Source organism: Panthera tigris, chromosome B3 (genome assembly GCF_018350195.1).
Source record: "Panthera tigris isolate Pti1 chromosome B3, P.tigris_Pti1_mat1.1, whole genome shotgun sequence".
NCBI classification, from domain to species: domain Eukaryota; kingdom Metazoa; phylum Chordata; class Mammalia; order Carnivora; family Felidae; genus Panthera; species Panthera tigris.
This window is the reverse complement of record NC_056665.1, coordinates 69,883,623-69,900,460: the sequence shown is the minus strand read 5'-3', so window position 1 is coordinate 69,900,460 and position 16,838 is coordinate 69,883,623. Positions and strand designations below refer to the sequence as shown.

Below are 16,838 nucleotides of genomic sequence, written 5' to 3'. Positions count from 1 at the left end.
TTCATTTTTGCTTCTGTTTCCAGTGCCTCCAGACACATGCCAAGTAAGAATTTGCTGTGGTTGAGGTCAAAGATGTTGCTGCGCATTTTCTCCTCTAGGATTTTTACATTTAGGTCTATCATACATTTTGAGTTTATTTTTGTGCATGGTATAAGAAAGTGGTCCGGGTCCATTCTTCTGCATGTCGCTGTCCAGTTTTCTCAACACCATTTGCTGAAGAGACTGTCTTTTTTCCATTGGATATTCTTTCCTGCTTTGTCAAAGATTAGTTGGCCATAGGTTTGTGGGTCCATTTCTGGGTTCTCTACTCTTTTCCAATGATCTATGTATCTGTTTTTGTGCCAGCACCATGTTTTTCCATGGAATGGAATGTTTTTCCATTTTTTTTGTGTCTTCTTCAATTTCTTTCATAAGATCTCTATAGTTTTCAGTGTATAGATTCTTTCCCTCTATAGTTAGGTTTATTCCTAGGTATATTATGGTTTTTGGTGCAATTGTAAATAGGATTGATTCCTTGATTTCTCTTTCTGCTGCTTCATTATTGGTGTATAGAAATGCAACCAATTTCTTACACTGAATTTATGTCCTACGACTTTATTGAAGTCATGGATCAGTTCTAGAAGTTTTTTGGTGGAGTCTTTTGGGTTTTCCACATAGAGAATCATGTCATCTGAAAAGAGTGAAAGTTTGACTACTTTTTGTTTTTTTTTAACTTTTTTATATGCTCATGTGTACTATTCCAATTTTCTAAGATTCAATATATATTATTTTTAATTTTTATTATTTTCTTTCATCTACATTCCTTGAGTTTATTTTTTCATTCTTTTCTCACTCCTTAAGTTGCCTGATTACTTCAGGTATTTAAACAAATGAGAGCAATTTAAAGCAACAGATTGCCTCTGAGTGCAGTTTTGGTCATACTACCAAACCCATACACTGGGTTCCCATTATTTTATAAATAGTTTACTACCAATTAAATAAAATATCTGTTATCAACAGATAATTTTATATTATCAACATTTGATGCATTGTTTTTAGGGCCTCAAAGTTGACTCCTTCTTTCTTTTCTTTCAGGCCACATCACAGTCTTTTCTTCTTTGTGATTCCATGGACCAAGTAAATGGCTCTGTGGTAACTGAATTTGTGTTACTGGGACTTGCACAATCCTTGCGAATGCAGGTTTTGCTTTTTCTTTTCTTCTCTTTATTCTATGCAGGAATTATCTTGGGAAACCTCTTCATTATGTTTACAGTGATTTTTGATTCTCACTTACACTCTCCCATGTATATCCTGCTGGCCAACTTATCATTCATCGACCTGGGCCTTTCATCCACCACAGTTCCTAGGATGATCTCTGATCTTTTCAGTGATGGCAAAATCATCTCCTTCTATAGTTGCATGATACAAATGTTTTTTATTCATGTCATGGGAGGAGTTGAGATGATACTGCTCATAGCCATGGCATATGACAGGTACACAGCAATTTGCAGGCCTCTCCACTACTTAACTATTATGAATCTCAAAATGTGCATGCTTTTGGTAATGACTGCTTGGATCATTGGGGTGATCCATGCTGTGTCTCAGTTTGTTTTTGTCATAAATTTACCTTTCTGTGGCCCTAAAAATGTGGGGAGTTTTTACTGTGATTTTCCTAGGGTTATTAAACTTGCATGCATGGACACTTACAGACTAGAATTTGTGGTCACTGCTAACAGTGGCTTCATATCTATGGGCACCTTCTTTTTCTTAATTGTATCATACATCTTTATTCTGATCACTGTCAGACAACATTCTTCAAAGGATTTATCCAAAGCATTCATCACTTTGTCAGCTCACATCACTGTAGTGGTTTTGTTTTTTGTTCCATGCATGTTTCTCTATGTGTGGCCTTTTCCTACCAAGTCAATGGATACATTTTTTGCCATTGTGGACTTTGTCGTCACTCCTGTCTTAAATCCTGCCATCTATACTTTAAGGAACAGAGATATGAAGGCAGCAATGAGAAGGCTGAGTCGACAAGTTGTAAGTTCTAGAGAGATGTCATAACAGATTTCATTGGTAAGAACACAAGATGAATGTCATGGACCACCATGAACACCATGGAATATGTACACTTTCATTAATGCCTACAGAAAACTGAGAAGTCTACATAAAAAGAGGTATTGAATCAAAGAAATTCACTTTCAAATAGGAATTGCAGTAATTTTTGTTAATTATAAAAACTAAAGTGTTATATATTCCTACCTAACCAATAAACCTAAATTTGTAGTTATCATCAATGACTACATTCAATTTTCATGTAGTTTTTATCTATATATAAATATATACATGAACATATGATTTAGCTTTATTTATCAGTATCTTCATACTGATAATAAGCATCACTGAAAATTAATATTTCTTATGGAAATTATGTGGATCCAATGGATAAAATATGAGTTTATACAAACCAGCAGACATTAAAAATCAAGAAAGAAACAATTTTCATCCTAATTGTACTTTAAGTTAGATAAATAGGAAGGCAACACTATGTTACAACTCTTAAGAATTGTTTTCAGCCTTTGATTGTCAATGTATTTTGTACAATGTTACTTTAAAAATAGATTCTAGTATTTTGCATTATGCAACAATTGTCTATGGTCCTTTTTTTTCCAGAGAAAATTTCTATTGTTCTTGCAGTCTTCCTCAAAGCATTTCTTGATTTACCCTAAAAGAGTACCCACAATTATAAAAGTATTTTGAGAATGTTATTACCTAAAGAAAGGCACCCAACTTAGATCTCAGCTTATTTAATGTACCTGTTAAGCTGGAGTACTCAGGACAAAGAAGATGATTGACATCTTTACTTTTACTTTACTTTTCCAAGTAAAACTTGGAAAGTCAGATGGGTCAAGGAGCAAAAGTGAGAAATCACTTGGATGTATTTCTATGACTGACTTAAAAAACATTAATTGTGGTGACTCAGCCCGGTTGTAACTTCTGCATTGTAAGCTGTTCAATAAAATGATAAATAATGAACGAGATTTTCTTACTATTGTTCAAAGTATTTTTCCTATATTTTATCCAAAATTGGTCATAAATGTTATAAGCTATCCTCTTTTTATAACAACTAAAGCATTATTATTTATTGTCTTCTTAATCCATCTGGATTTTTTTATATTTTAAAATCCAATAATACTTTTTTTAATATAATTTATTGCCAAGTTGGATAATATAGTGTCTATACAGTGTGCTCTTGGTTCTGGGGATAGATTCCCATGATTTATCGCTTACATACAACACCCAGTGCTAATCCCAACAAGTGTTCTCCTCAATGCCCATCACCCATTTTCCCCTCTCCCCCATCAACCCTCAGTTTGTTCTCTGTATTTAAGAGTCTCTTATTTCCACATCCTTTTTGAGTTAATTTTTGTGAATGGTGTAAGAAAGTGGTCTAGTTTCATTCTTCTGCATGTTGCTGTCCAGTTCTCCCAGCACCATTTGTTAAACAGATTGTCTTTTTTCCATTGGATAGTCTTTCCTGCTTTGTCAAAGATTAGTTGGCCATACTTTTGTGGGTCTAGTTCTTGGGTTTCTATCCTATTCCATTGGTCTATGTGTCTGTTTTTGTGCCAATACCATGCTGTCTTGATGATTACAGCTTTGTAGTAGAGGGTAAAGATGTGGGATTGTGATGGGATTGTGATGCCTCCTGCTTTGGTCTTCTTCTCTTGCACTGTTGGTGGGAATGCAACTTGGTGCAGCTGCTCTGGAAAACAGTGTGGAGGTTCCTAGAAAATTAAAAATAGACCTACCCTATGACCCAGCAGTAGCACTGCTAGGAATTTACCCAAGGGATACAGGAGTACTGATGCATAGGGCCACTTGTACCCCAATGATTATAGCAGCACTCTCAACAATAGCCAAATTGTGGAAAGAGCCTAAATGTCCATCAACTGATGAATGGATAAAGAAATTGTGGTTTATATACACAATGGAGTACTACATGGCAATGAGCAAGAATGAAATATGGCCCTTTGTAGCAACGTGGATGGAACTGGAGAGTGTGATGCTAAGTGAAATAAGCCATACAGAGAAAGACAGATACCATATGTGTTCACTCTTATGTGGATCCTGAGAAACTTAACAGAAACCCATGGGGGAGGGGAAGGAAAAAAAGAAAAAAAAAAGAGGCTAGAGTGGGAGAGAGAGCCAAAGCATAAGAGACTCTTAAAAACTGAGAACAAACTGAGGGTTGATGGGGGGTGGGAGGGAGGGGAGGGTACGTGATGGGCATTGAAGAGGGCATTTTTTGGGATGAGCACTGGGTGTTGTATGGAAACTAATTTGACAATAAATTTCATATAATAAAAAATAAATAAAAATAAATTTAAATAAAGAGTCTCTTATGGTTTGCCTCCCTCTCTGTTTGAAACTACTTCTTCCCCTTCCCATCCCCCATGGTCTTCTGTTAAGTTTCTCAAGTTCCACATATGAGTGAAAACATATGATATCTGTCTTTCTATGACTGACTTATTTCACTTAGCAAAACACCCTCTAGTTCCATCTGGATTTTAATTTCAGAACTATCTTACTGGTTTCAACTGGATTCTATTAAAAAGTCACCTTTAACAGAGAAAGACAAAGACCATATGATTTCACTTATATGTGGAATCTAAAACACAAAACAAACAAAAACAGAGTCTTAAATACAGGAAAAAAACTGGTGGTTGTCAGAGGGGAGATTGGAGGGGGAATAGGGAAAATAGATAAAGGGATTCAGATGTACAAACTTCCAGTTACAAAATAAATGAGTCACAGAGATAAAAAGTAAAGCATAGGGAATAAAGTCAGTAACATTGTAATAACGTTGTGATGACAGTGACTGAAGTTAGCATGGTGAGCACTGAGTAATGTACATAATTGTCAAATCACTGTGTTATACACCTGAAACTAATATAACACTGTATGTCAATTATACTTCTATTAAAAAAGAGTTTAGGCAAATATAGATACAAGGAAATAAAGTTTCATTTGCACAGAGAAAAAAATCACCTTTAGATTTAGTGAGATATTTAAAATACCTAAATGAGCCAAGAAATTGTGACAACAGCTCCTGACTCCAGAAAATTCTGTGTGTTTCCTCTAGGGAAAATCTGAGAGCCTATAAGAGTCTCCGTACTCAAAGTTCAGGCTATTTCCAGATCTCCTCACACCTGCTCACACCTCCATAAATGGCTCTTCACTGAGTGGTTTACTAAGGAGGACAATTCATACAGACTTTATGCTCTTGAAATTTTATGCTTCAAGAAAAAGTGCAAATAAAAGGAAAATCTGTACTCTTTTTTGCAATAGTCTCTTCCAGTTATGAAGGAGGTAGGTGGAATGATGAAAATGAAGTATATTAGCAGAACTAACCAAAGTGTAGAATTTTATTGACAATGAGATGCTTCTATTATCAGTAAGAGCCCATTTGGCAGAATTTAATTATGCATGTATCTTCAAGAAAAATGGAAGGATTTTGTGAGGTCAGTTTAAATACTTACAAGAGTTAGTATAAATATTAACAAGCATTGCCCTTGTTGTGTTAAACAACCTAGTATATGTTATACAAGTGTTATGAGTGTTGAGTCCTTCCCCTGTATCTTCCAGGCTAATATATTCTTTCATCTCTATTTAAGCATCCTTTTTCCCGTAAAGCCCAGATTCATTGTTCTTTTACTTATTTCCCTCCCTCCCTCCTGCAACCCCAATGAAATTTGATTTTGGATATTTCTTTCACATGAAGGTACAAATCATACTCTTAGAGCTGTAGAATTTTGTTTTAGAAAGCTTTTGATCCAATAAGCTCATTTTTAAACAGGAAAACTAAGGCTTGGATATTTTGAATGACATGCTAAAGTCACACAGTAAATTTGTACTAGAACCCCAAAGTCTCCTGACTTCAATCTCAATGAAACTTATAAAATAAAGATTTTAGGTATTTTTCTTTAAAAAGCAGTAAAACACATTTAGGACAAACATAATATCCTAAAGTTTGAATTTTAAGTTTAATCTAGTACATAGGGAAAGATTTTATTGTTCATTTGTAGCTGGCTCTTCATGATTACTATAGCCAATGTATAAGATTCTGGAAAACTCCTTCAATAGACCTAAACTTAATGTTTCACTTAGAATTAACATAATCCTTCTAAAACCCCTTGCACCATTTTTGAAGAACCAGGTATGATCTTTGAAAGGATTACGTTCGTGAAGGATCCCCTGTAAATGAGAATCCTCTATATTCATTCACTCCTCAGTAACATACTCAAGAAATGAAATGTTTTAACTGAGAAATTCCTTTTGCTGAAGAATAACATATATGAATTCTTTTTACCATGGTAGAAAGTCTTTTCACTGTAAAAGAGAACCCTTTTGTCAACTATCACCCTTGATATATTTCTTATGGAGATAAAAGTATTGAGTTTGTCCTCTAAGTGAAATGAAATGGTTGCATGTAAGTTAATATCTAAGTTCAATTCTAAATTGAATACTTTGAAGGGCACCTGGGTGGTTCAGTCACTTAAGCGTCAGACTCTTGGTTTCAGCTCAGGTGGGGATCTCATGGTTCATGCGTTCGAGTCCTGCATTGGGTTCTGTGCTGACAGCACAGAGCCTGCTTGGGTTTCTCTCTCCCTCTCTCTCTGCCCCTCCAGGCTTGTGTGTGCTCTCTCTCTTGAAATAAATAAATGAACTTAAAAAAAAAAAGTAACATACTTTGATTCTTAAGAAACATCCTAACCAGTCACATCACAACAGGAATCCCATCCACTTGATTGTCAATGATTAGTATGATTGTATTTATTACTGTGCTAAGCAGATGGGAAAGGTGTGTTTGTGTCTTGTTTTACTATTAGACTTCTCTTTTTACTTGGAAATAAAATTATAATTCCTAAGTTTTTATAGGACTTTGAAAACAGTAATATGAAGCATTAGTGGATAGGGCTAAGGAATGGGATTTGGGATAATGACAAGAAAAGTGTAATTTCCAAGGGCTACAGAATAACTGTGATGAGAGAAGTAGTGAAAACAAATACTTCTACTCCCCCAAGAAATTTGGTAAGATTAACCCACTATACTTTCATGCCTCCCTAGCACCCATCAATTTCCACAATTATTCAGAATAGAATCATTTATATACTCCTTTTTTTAATCTCCCACATCCTGTTGACAAATATCCTGTTTTTACTACCTTAATAATGGCTATCATGTATTGACTATTCACTATTTATTAGAAATGTATTAAACAATTGCACATAATGCTTTAATAGTTCTTCACTGTCTTCATAATAAAACACAAATCCCTTAGCAAGCATTCCAGAATCCTTTTTCAATTTTATCTCCTATTAAACCCCTTCACATTTTCTCTCATGCAAATTTTTTTTTGCATTTTCCGCACTTTTAATTTCACCTCTAAATTACCTTTCTTTTATCCTTTTATTTTCTGCTATTTTATTTTTCTTCCATTTTTCATCTTTAATTTTATTTTGGACTAACTCCTTTTCTTCTAAGCATTTTGGTATCACTAAATGATAAGTATAAATTCCATTCTCTATAAGGCCTTATAATTCTGACCTTCTTTTTTAGAATCCTCATTTATTTAAACTTCTCCTAAGATTGAATTTCTACATCTGTCTTAGCTTTCATGTTTCTATCCAAGCTTCTGAGAAACTATGAAAATTATTTTGGAATTGTGTCCCTCACTCATGCCCCACAGAGTACTAGACTAGTGGCAATTTTGAGAATTTTTGATGCAGTGCATTTGTTTTAAAGATGGGAAAACAAAAGGATGCAGGGAACTGAAATTCAATCATCTTGTTATGAACAAGATGAACAATAACATCTATGTTATTTCTAGAAGTCAAGTAAAATTTGTAAATTATTACCAGGGAAATGGGGTTTCTCTGTGAATCGAAGGCAACAAATATTACTACTAATAATTATCCAAATTCATTTTGTACTTACTAAATACAAAAACTATGCAAAACACTTTACATTTAATACTTCATTTGAAATTCATTATAACCACAAGAAGTGAATATAATTAGTATCTACATTTGTAAAAATGGTAAAAATAAGTGTTAAAGAGTAAGTCCAAGGTCCACAGACTACATTCAAAATTTATACACTATAAATTGCCTCACAGAGCAAAATTGTGAATGAGGATTTGTCTTAGTTTCATAAAGAGGTTTCCAACAACTGTACATAAAATGATTGTGATGGGCTACAAAACCACTAAGAATACTTTTTCAAAAATGTATGCCACAAAAAGTCCTTGTAAATATAAAGATCATATAAGTATGTACTTAATAGCTAAGATACTGTTTTGGAATTCAAAGGAAAAGGAGATAAACATATGATGGTGATATAGACTTAATCTGGCACAGAAGGTCACATGAACAAAGGAATTTTATTAGAAATAAGCCTAAGTGCAAATAATGAGAAGACTTGAATAACTGGACTATAAGGCACAGTCAGGGGAGGGGTGTGGAGTAAAATGGTGGGTTTAGATTGTATGCATTTATGTAATAAACCATAGATAGACATTATATGAGTAAGCAGAATGACACAAAATGAGGCTTTGAATTTGAATATAATAATTCTGACTTTCTTCTTACTCTATTCTCTAAGGTAACTACAGAGGCTCTTTCCTGGAATGAATCAATAAATGACACAAATTTCTCCATGGTGACTGAGTTCATTTTTCTGGGACTCTCCAATTCTCAGGAATTCCAGATATTTCTACTGGTGTTCTTTTTTATATTCTATGTGGGAATTGTGTTTGGAAACCTTCTTATTGTCATAACTGTGGCTTCTGACTCCCATCTTCACTCTCCCATGTACTTCCTGCTGGCTAACCTCTCACTCATTGACCTCTGTCTGTCTTCCGTCACAGCCCCCAAGATGATTGCTGACTTTTTCAGTAAACGCAAAGTCATCTCTTTCAAGGGTTGCCTTGCTCAGATATTTCTCGTTCACTTTTTTGGTGGGAGTGAATTGGTGATCCTTATAGCCATGGCCTTTGACAGATATGTAGCAATCTGTAAACCTCTTCGCTACTCTACAGTTATGTGTGACCATGTATGTTTTGGCATTGTGACTGCCGCATGGGGAACTGGCTTTCTCCATTCAGTGAGCCAGTTGGCTTTTGCAGTAAACTTACCTTTCTGTGGTCCCAATGAGGTTGATAGCTTTTACTGCGACCTACCTAGGGTTATCAAACTTGCTTGTATAGACACCTATAGATTGGATGTCATGGTCATTGCTAACAGTGGTGTGCTCACTGTGTGTTCTTTTGTTTTCCTAATCATCTCCTATGCTATCATCCTAGTAACCATCCAGCAACGCCCTTCAGACAAGTCGTCCAAGGCTCTGTCCACTCTGACTGCTCACATCACAGTAGTTCTTTTGTTCTTTGGACCATGTATCTTCATTTATGCCTGGCCATTCCCCATCAAGTCACTAGATAAATCCCTTGCTGTGTTTTATTCTGTGGTCACTCCTCTCTTGAACCCGATTATATACACACTGAGGAACAAAGACATGAAGACTGCAATGAGACGACTGAGTAAATGGAATGTGAATTCTAGTGTAAAATTTTAGATGTCTCCTAACTTTAAGGCTAAACTAAGATAATGACATAAAATAAAGTTGGTGAAGTACTTGGTAAAGCTCACGAAAATCTTACTTTCCATTTCTTAGTAAATGTCAAAGAACTTTCACATAAATTGCCTCAATTTATCCTTTGACAAATTTGTATTTTATATTTTTGGATACAGATACAAAGTTAATATGCTTTCAAAATATTATCTAATTCTCAGAACAATGGCATAAATATGTCAATATTTGTACACTTCTGTGGCTGAGTAGTTCTGAGCATAATAGATAGAAACACAGAAATTAGCCTGCCTTATAATATTTTTATATTTTTATTTGACTCATTTTCCCTAAAAACATCAAGGAAGCAACTTCCATACACCTAACTCAAAAAACATGCTTAGTGATAAGGATATTTATGAGCTAATTTTTTTCTTTTTAAATATATGAAATTTATTGTCAAATTGGTTTCCATACAACACCCAGTGCTATGAGCTAACTTTTAAAAGATTTAGAAAAGAAACTCTTCATACTGTAACAGTCTATAGTTCATCTGCAATCACTAGAATAACCCATAATCCATGAGATCATTATCAAAAGTGACAGGAAGAGTAAGTCTGACAATGTAAAATTTGCCTTACAGGCACTTGATATCTTGTAGCTTACAAGCTATCACAAGCAGTAAAATGCATTTAGAAAGATCCAAGTTCTTTCAACGTGTTGGCACAAAGTATATCAGTTTGATCCATTCACATCATTTTCCATGGTTAACTTTTAGAAACACAGACTTTGAAGTCAAAAAGAGATGGGTCCAACTCTACTTCTGCATTAGTAATCGTGACTGGGCATTAGCTTGTCTAAGCTTCAGTTTCCACATGTGCAATAGGAGGATAATAATACCTACACATATGGTTATTATGAGGGATAATAAGACAATAGATATAAATCTATTTTATATCAGATATCATTGCATATAACATAGTGTATATCAGTGTGCTATTTATACATTTTTAAATAAATCAATCAATTTATTGATTTATAGCAGACAAATAGCACATTTTGTGGCATATTATCAGGATCCCATAAGTATCAGGTACTATTAACATTATTATATAAAGCCTATATATTAACAGGCCAAAAGTTCTCAACTTTTATCTTATCCTGACACACTTGAGGGATATGATATAAACCAATCTTAACAGATGCTCATTTTGGGGACATTGTAGTTGTAAGTGTAAGTGTGTACATTTATGTGCAAGTGTGTATTCATGCTCATACACCCTACCATTCTAGGAACACATGTCAAAAAGTCAAGATAGAAGTAGAGGGAATATAAATTTTTAAAAAGCTTGGAAAATTATTCCTGATAAATAGCTTCACACTCCAGCAAGAATCACTGAACCAGGCTACAATTGAAGATTAAATATAATAAGAAAAGAATGCAGCTTTTCAAATTGTAGCTTAATAAATAAGGAGAGTCAGATGATAAGAGAATTAAAATCATGTTTACCACAGGGGGGAAAAAAGAGAATAGAAATTCCATAAGCAGGTTGAAAACATAAGAAAATGAGCACATGATAATGGCAATATCTCAAATCAGTGGAGGAAGGAAGGACCTATTAATGTGATGGTGGAATAACTGGATAGTAATTTGGGAAAAGATATATTGGACATATTCTTCATGTCACATGCCAGGACAATTTCTAAGTAAACTGAAGCAGAAATATTTTTTTAACTACACAAATATTAAAAGAAAACATGAGTTATATTTTGTTTGTTTGTAATCCATGAATATGATAAAGATTGATAATGTTAACTAAATCAATGTTTTAAATGCATGATAAAACCATGAACAAAATAGAGAAGATAAATACATCAGGAGAAAGTATTTACAACTCACATGGCAAAGAATAACAGCTGTAATTATAAAGAACTTCTAAAAACACACCAAACAAAAAAATAGACAAAACATATTAATTTACAATTGATATGTAAGGAGATAAAAATGGCTTAAATACATTTAAAAAAAATCAAGTTCTCAGGGTTGGGTGGCTTAGTCACTTAAGCACCTGACTCTTGATTTCAGCTCAGGTCATGATCTCTAGATTCATGAGTTTGAGCCCCCATCAGGTTCTGTGCTGACAGCATAGAGCCTGGCTGGGATTCTCTCTCTTTCTCCCTCTCTCACTAAATAAATAAACTCTAAAAAAAATGTTCAAGCTCTTTCATGTTAAGATATACACAGCTTAAAACTAAGCTGAAATACCAATTTTGATCTTAAGATATAAAATATCTGACTTCAATATTCAATAATACACCTTACTGGTAAAGATATACATAAAAGAGTCCTCATATGAACTATTGATAAGAATACAAAATGGTGTTACATCTTAGCAATATCTATGAAATTTACAATGCTAACTTCTGACCCAATGATCCTAATTCTATCTTAACAATACATGTGCAAAAATGCAAAATAACCCATGAATTTGTTGCAGCATTGTTTTAAATAGCAAAAGATTGAAAAATACTTAAATGAAAATCAGAAAAAAACTGTATAAATTATACATTATGGAACATTAAGTAACTATAAAAATTCGTGAGGAATATCTCCAAATAAGGGCTCTGGGGGAATCTACAAGGTATAAGTTAAATGAAAACAATTAAGTTGGAAAAGAATATGTCCAGGATGTTAATTTTTATTTTAAAATGGGGATATATATGTTGGGTTTATATATATATAAATATATATTTTATAAAGAATTATAGAAATATTTTCAATGGTAAACAAAAAAAATAAAAATGGTTTCTTATAGAGAAAGAGAAAACAGGGCAAGGGACAAGTATAAGAGTTAGATTTTTCTGAATATGTCCTATTTTATAGTTTTGACACTGAAATCCTGTAAGTGTTTTTACATAATTAAAAATGAAATTAAATCAAAAGAAAAATGTTCTCCTAGGTAAGTCATACAGTGAATCTCAAAAAATTTCAAGATCAGCACCTTTAAAAAGTATGTTCTCTGACTAAAATGCAATCAAATTAGAAATCAACAACCAAAAGATATATAGAACAGTAAAATTGGCAAAAAAAAATTAGTAGGCCTTTCTCCAAAATAGATATTAAATAATAAACAAATTAAAAGATGCTCAACGTCATTAACTGTTAGGGAAATGCAAATTAAAACCCCATTAAGATACCATTTCACAAACACACTAGAAAGGCTCTAATCAAAAACAGATTATAACAAGTGCTAGCAAAGATGAGAAAAAAAAATAGAACCCTCATACATAAGTGGGAATGTAAAATGCACCTGCTTTACAAAAGACTTTAAATGTAAATAGACTAAAGACTCCAATCAAAAGACAGAGTGGAGTCACTGAGTTACCTAAATCTATTCTCCTACTGCATGATTCTTCTTTTGTTCAGCTTCACTATTTGCCATTATTTTGTCTTCTATGTCACTAATTCATTCCTCTGATTCTTCCAGCCTACTGTTCATTGCATCAAGCCTGTTTTTAATCTCATTTATTATATTTTCATCTTTGATTGATTCATTTTTACCTCTATTATCTCTGTGGTAAGGGTCTCCCTCATGTCTTCTACTCTTTTCTCAAGCCCAGTGAATATCCTTATGATGGTTGCTTTAAATTCTCTATTAGGCATGTCACTTAGATCTCTAGCTATGGACTTCTCTTTTTCTTTCATCTGGGACAAATGCCTCAGTCTTGGCATTTTGTCTAAGTCTCTGTCTTCTTCCCTGTGTTAGAAAAGCCAATTATGTCTCCTTCTCCTAAAAGTAAGGGCCTTATGAAGAAGTCATGTAGTTCCCAGAGCCTGGAGCTTCAGGGAGTGTCTCCAGTGTGTGCTGTGTGCAAACTACTATTGTGTTTTGGCTGCTCTCTCCTTCAGGCCAGTTATCTGCAGAGGCTCTCCTTGCCTACAGCAGGCTGTTTGGTCCCTGCCCTGAATGTAGTGACTCTTAACTGGGTGTGCTCTGGTCTGCTTGTGAAATGAGACTTGTCACCAACTCCACTGGAACTGAGGCACTGCAAAACACTACTGGGCATTACCCAACGAACACAAAAAAGTTAATTTAAATGGATACATGCACCCCTTTGTTTATAACAGCATTATCTACAACAGCCAAATTATGGGAACAACCCAAGTGTCCACCTACTGATGAATGGATAAAGAAGATGTGGTGTATATACACAATGAAATATTATTCTGCCATAAAAAGAATGAAATCTTGCCATTTGCTCCATGGATGGAGCTAGAGAGCATTATGCTAAATGAAATAATTCAGTCAGAGAAAGACAATGATTTCACTCATATGTGGAATTTAAGAAATAAAACAAGTGAGAAAATGGGGGAAAAAGAGAGAAAGAGGTAAAGCAAGAAAGAGATTCTTAACTATAGAGAACAAACTGATGATTACCAGAGAGGAGGTAGGTAGTAGAATGAGTGAAATAGGTGATGAGGATTAAGGTTGCACCTGTTGTGATGAGCAATGGGTGTTGTATAAAAGTGTTGAATCACTGTATTGTACACCTGAAACTAATATTATACTGTATATTAACTAACTAGAATTTAAATAAAAACTTTAGGGGTATCTGGGTGGCTCAGTCAGTTCAGCGTCTGACTCTTGGTTTTGGCTCAGGTTACAATCTCATGGTTTGTGGTTTTGAGCCCCACATCAGGCTCTGCGCTGACAGTGCGGAGACTGCTTGGAATTCTTTCTCTCTCCCTCTCTATAACCCTCCCCACTCATCTTCTCTCTCAAAATAAATAAATAAACTAAATTAACTAATTAAAACTTTTTAAAAAGGCCACCTACTAAATGGGAGAAGACATTTGCAAATGATACATCTTATAAGGGGATGATATCCTAAAAAACGAAGAACTTATGCAACTCAACATAAAAACAAAGCAATCCAATTAAAAAATGGGAAGAGAATCTGAATACACATTTTCCAAAGAAGAAATACAGATGGGAAAAGAAACATGAAAAGGTGCTTAACATTACTACTTAAGGAAATACAAATCAAAACGACAATGAGATGACACCTCACATTAGAATGGCTAGAATAAAAAGACAAGAAATAACATGTATTGGTGAGCAGGTGGAATAAAAGCAAACTTCATGAAGTATTGGTGGAAATGTAATTGGTGCAACCACCAGGGAAAACAGTATGGAGTTTCCTCAAAAAATTAAAAATAGGAATACCATATGATCCAATATTTCCACTACTGGGTATTTATCCAAAAACAAAAACACTAATTCAAAAATACACATGTATCCCAATGTTTATTGCAACATTATTTACCATAGCCAAGATATGGAAGAAACCCAGTGTCCATTAATAGGTGAATGGATAAAGAATATGTGGTGTATGTACACAATGGAATATTAGGCACAAGAAAAAATGAAATCTTGCCATTTGAGCACGGATGGATGTAGAGGGTATTAGGCTACATGAAATAAGTCAGTCAGAGAAAGACAAATACAATATGATTTCATTTATATGTGGAATCTAACAAACAAAACAAATGAGCATACAAACAAATAACAGACTCTTAAATACGGGGGACAGACTGGTGGTTGCTAGAGGAGAAGTGGGTTGATGGATGGGCAAAATGAAAAAAGAGGATTAAAGAGTACAAACTTCCAGTTATAAAAAAAATAAGTCACAGAGATGTATAGTACAGCATAGGAATATAGTCAATAATATTGTAATAACATATATGGTGACAGATGGTGACTACGTTTATTGTGATAAACACTGAGTATAGTTTTTTAATTACTATGTTGTACATTTAAAATTAATAAAACATTTTATGTCCACTAATTTCAATAATAAAAAAGGATATGTATATTTTTTTATGTTATATAAGATTAACATGAAAAAAACAGCAAAAGGGGCATCTGGTGGTTCAGTCATTTAAGCTCAGGTGAAATTGGATTTCACCACATACTATATACCAAAATGAATTCAAGACAGATTAAAGGTGTAAAACATCATAAACAAGACTTTTTAACTTTTGGATTTTTAAAATTTTTTTAAATGTTTATTATTTATTTTTGAGAGAGAGAGAGAGAGAGAGAAAGAGAGAGAGAAGAGTGGGGGAGGGGCAGAGAGAGAGGGAGACATAGAATCTGCAGCAGGATCCAGACTCTGAGCCGTCAGCACAGAGCCCAACACAGGGCTTGAAATCACAAACCATGAGATCATGACCAGAGCCAACGTCAGACACTTAACTGACTGAGCCACCCAAGCGCACCGATAAAACTTTTGGATTCTGATTGATCTTCATATAATGGCAGCCACATAAATCTGTCCATAAATATCATGCACAAAAGATGTAAAATTGAAAACAGTTACAAAGGAAACCACATATACCATGCCCTATCATTGCTAGGAGATAGGAAAAACCATAAATTTCAAATTGTGTGTGAGTAAAGAAATAAACCACAAATTCCAGCTGCAATACTATTGGAGTGTCCCCCACCACTTGAAGCTATGGATGCAGAGAAGAGAAGAAGCTTAAAGATCCCAAGTGAAAGATGCAAAAGGTGTGGAGGACATAATAATGTCTCTAAAAAGAATGTCCGTTACTAAATGCTAAAAATATGGGAGATTAGAATGGCTATTAAACGGAAAAGTGTGGGAAGTTATGTAAATCCCTTCTGGAATCATTTAAAAACTCAAAGTTTTCTGGTAACCAATTCTTAAACATGATGTATTTTCCTGATTAAGTTACATAAAAACGTTTACCTTAAATGGCCATACATAAAGTTTTGATTACCAAATGTGACACATCAACAACAGAAAAAAGAACAAAAACAGTACATAGAAAGTCATGAAGAGGAGATAACAATAATGATCTTTGTTTTTTCAGAATTATACCAGAAATCTTTCTCTCCTCCAAAAAGTCAATCAGTCAATACAAAAACAGTCTTGTTTTTTCTTTTAAACTCCTGTGCTTCTGTGAGTGCTCTGGATTCAGAGTGACTGCTAAGCCTATTTTCATATCTGATTGGATTTCTTTCTTTTTTAAGGCTGAATAATATTTCAGTGTATGTATTTTTTTTTCAATTCTCATTTATTTTTGGCTCTTGGGGCAATGTTATCTTGTGTATGTATTTCTTTATCCATTCATTCATCCATGGACATTTAGGATTTTTCCTATCTTGGTTATTGTAAATACTGCTACAGTGAAC

The 16,838-nt window shown here is 34.1% G+C and overlaps 2 protein-coding genes across 2 annotated transcripts; both read left to right on the top strand.

Moving 5' to 3' along the window:
- The first annotated feature begins 1,107 nt into the window (after positions 1-1,107).
- LOC102971898 (olfactory receptor 4F21-like) lies at positions 1,108-2,046 on the top strand. The gene has a single exon (XM_007087494.1). The coding sequence runs from the start codon at positions 1,108-1,110 to the stop codon at positions 2,044-2,046; it is 939 nt and encodes a 312-aa protein (XP_007087556.1).
- A 3,709-nt stretch (positions 2,047-5,755) lies between these two features.
- LOC102960835 (olfactory receptor 4F4) lies at positions 5,756-9,621 on the top strand. The gene is made up of 2 exons (XM_007087462.3): positions 5,756-5,767; positions 8,650-9,621. Exons 1-2 carry the CDS (start codon positions 5,762-5,764, stop codon positions 9,619-9,621), a joined length of 978 nt encoding a protein of 325 aa, XP_007087524.2. The 5' UTR covers positions 5,756-5,761.
- The last annotated feature ends 7,217 nt before the right edge of the window (positions 9,622-16,838 follow it).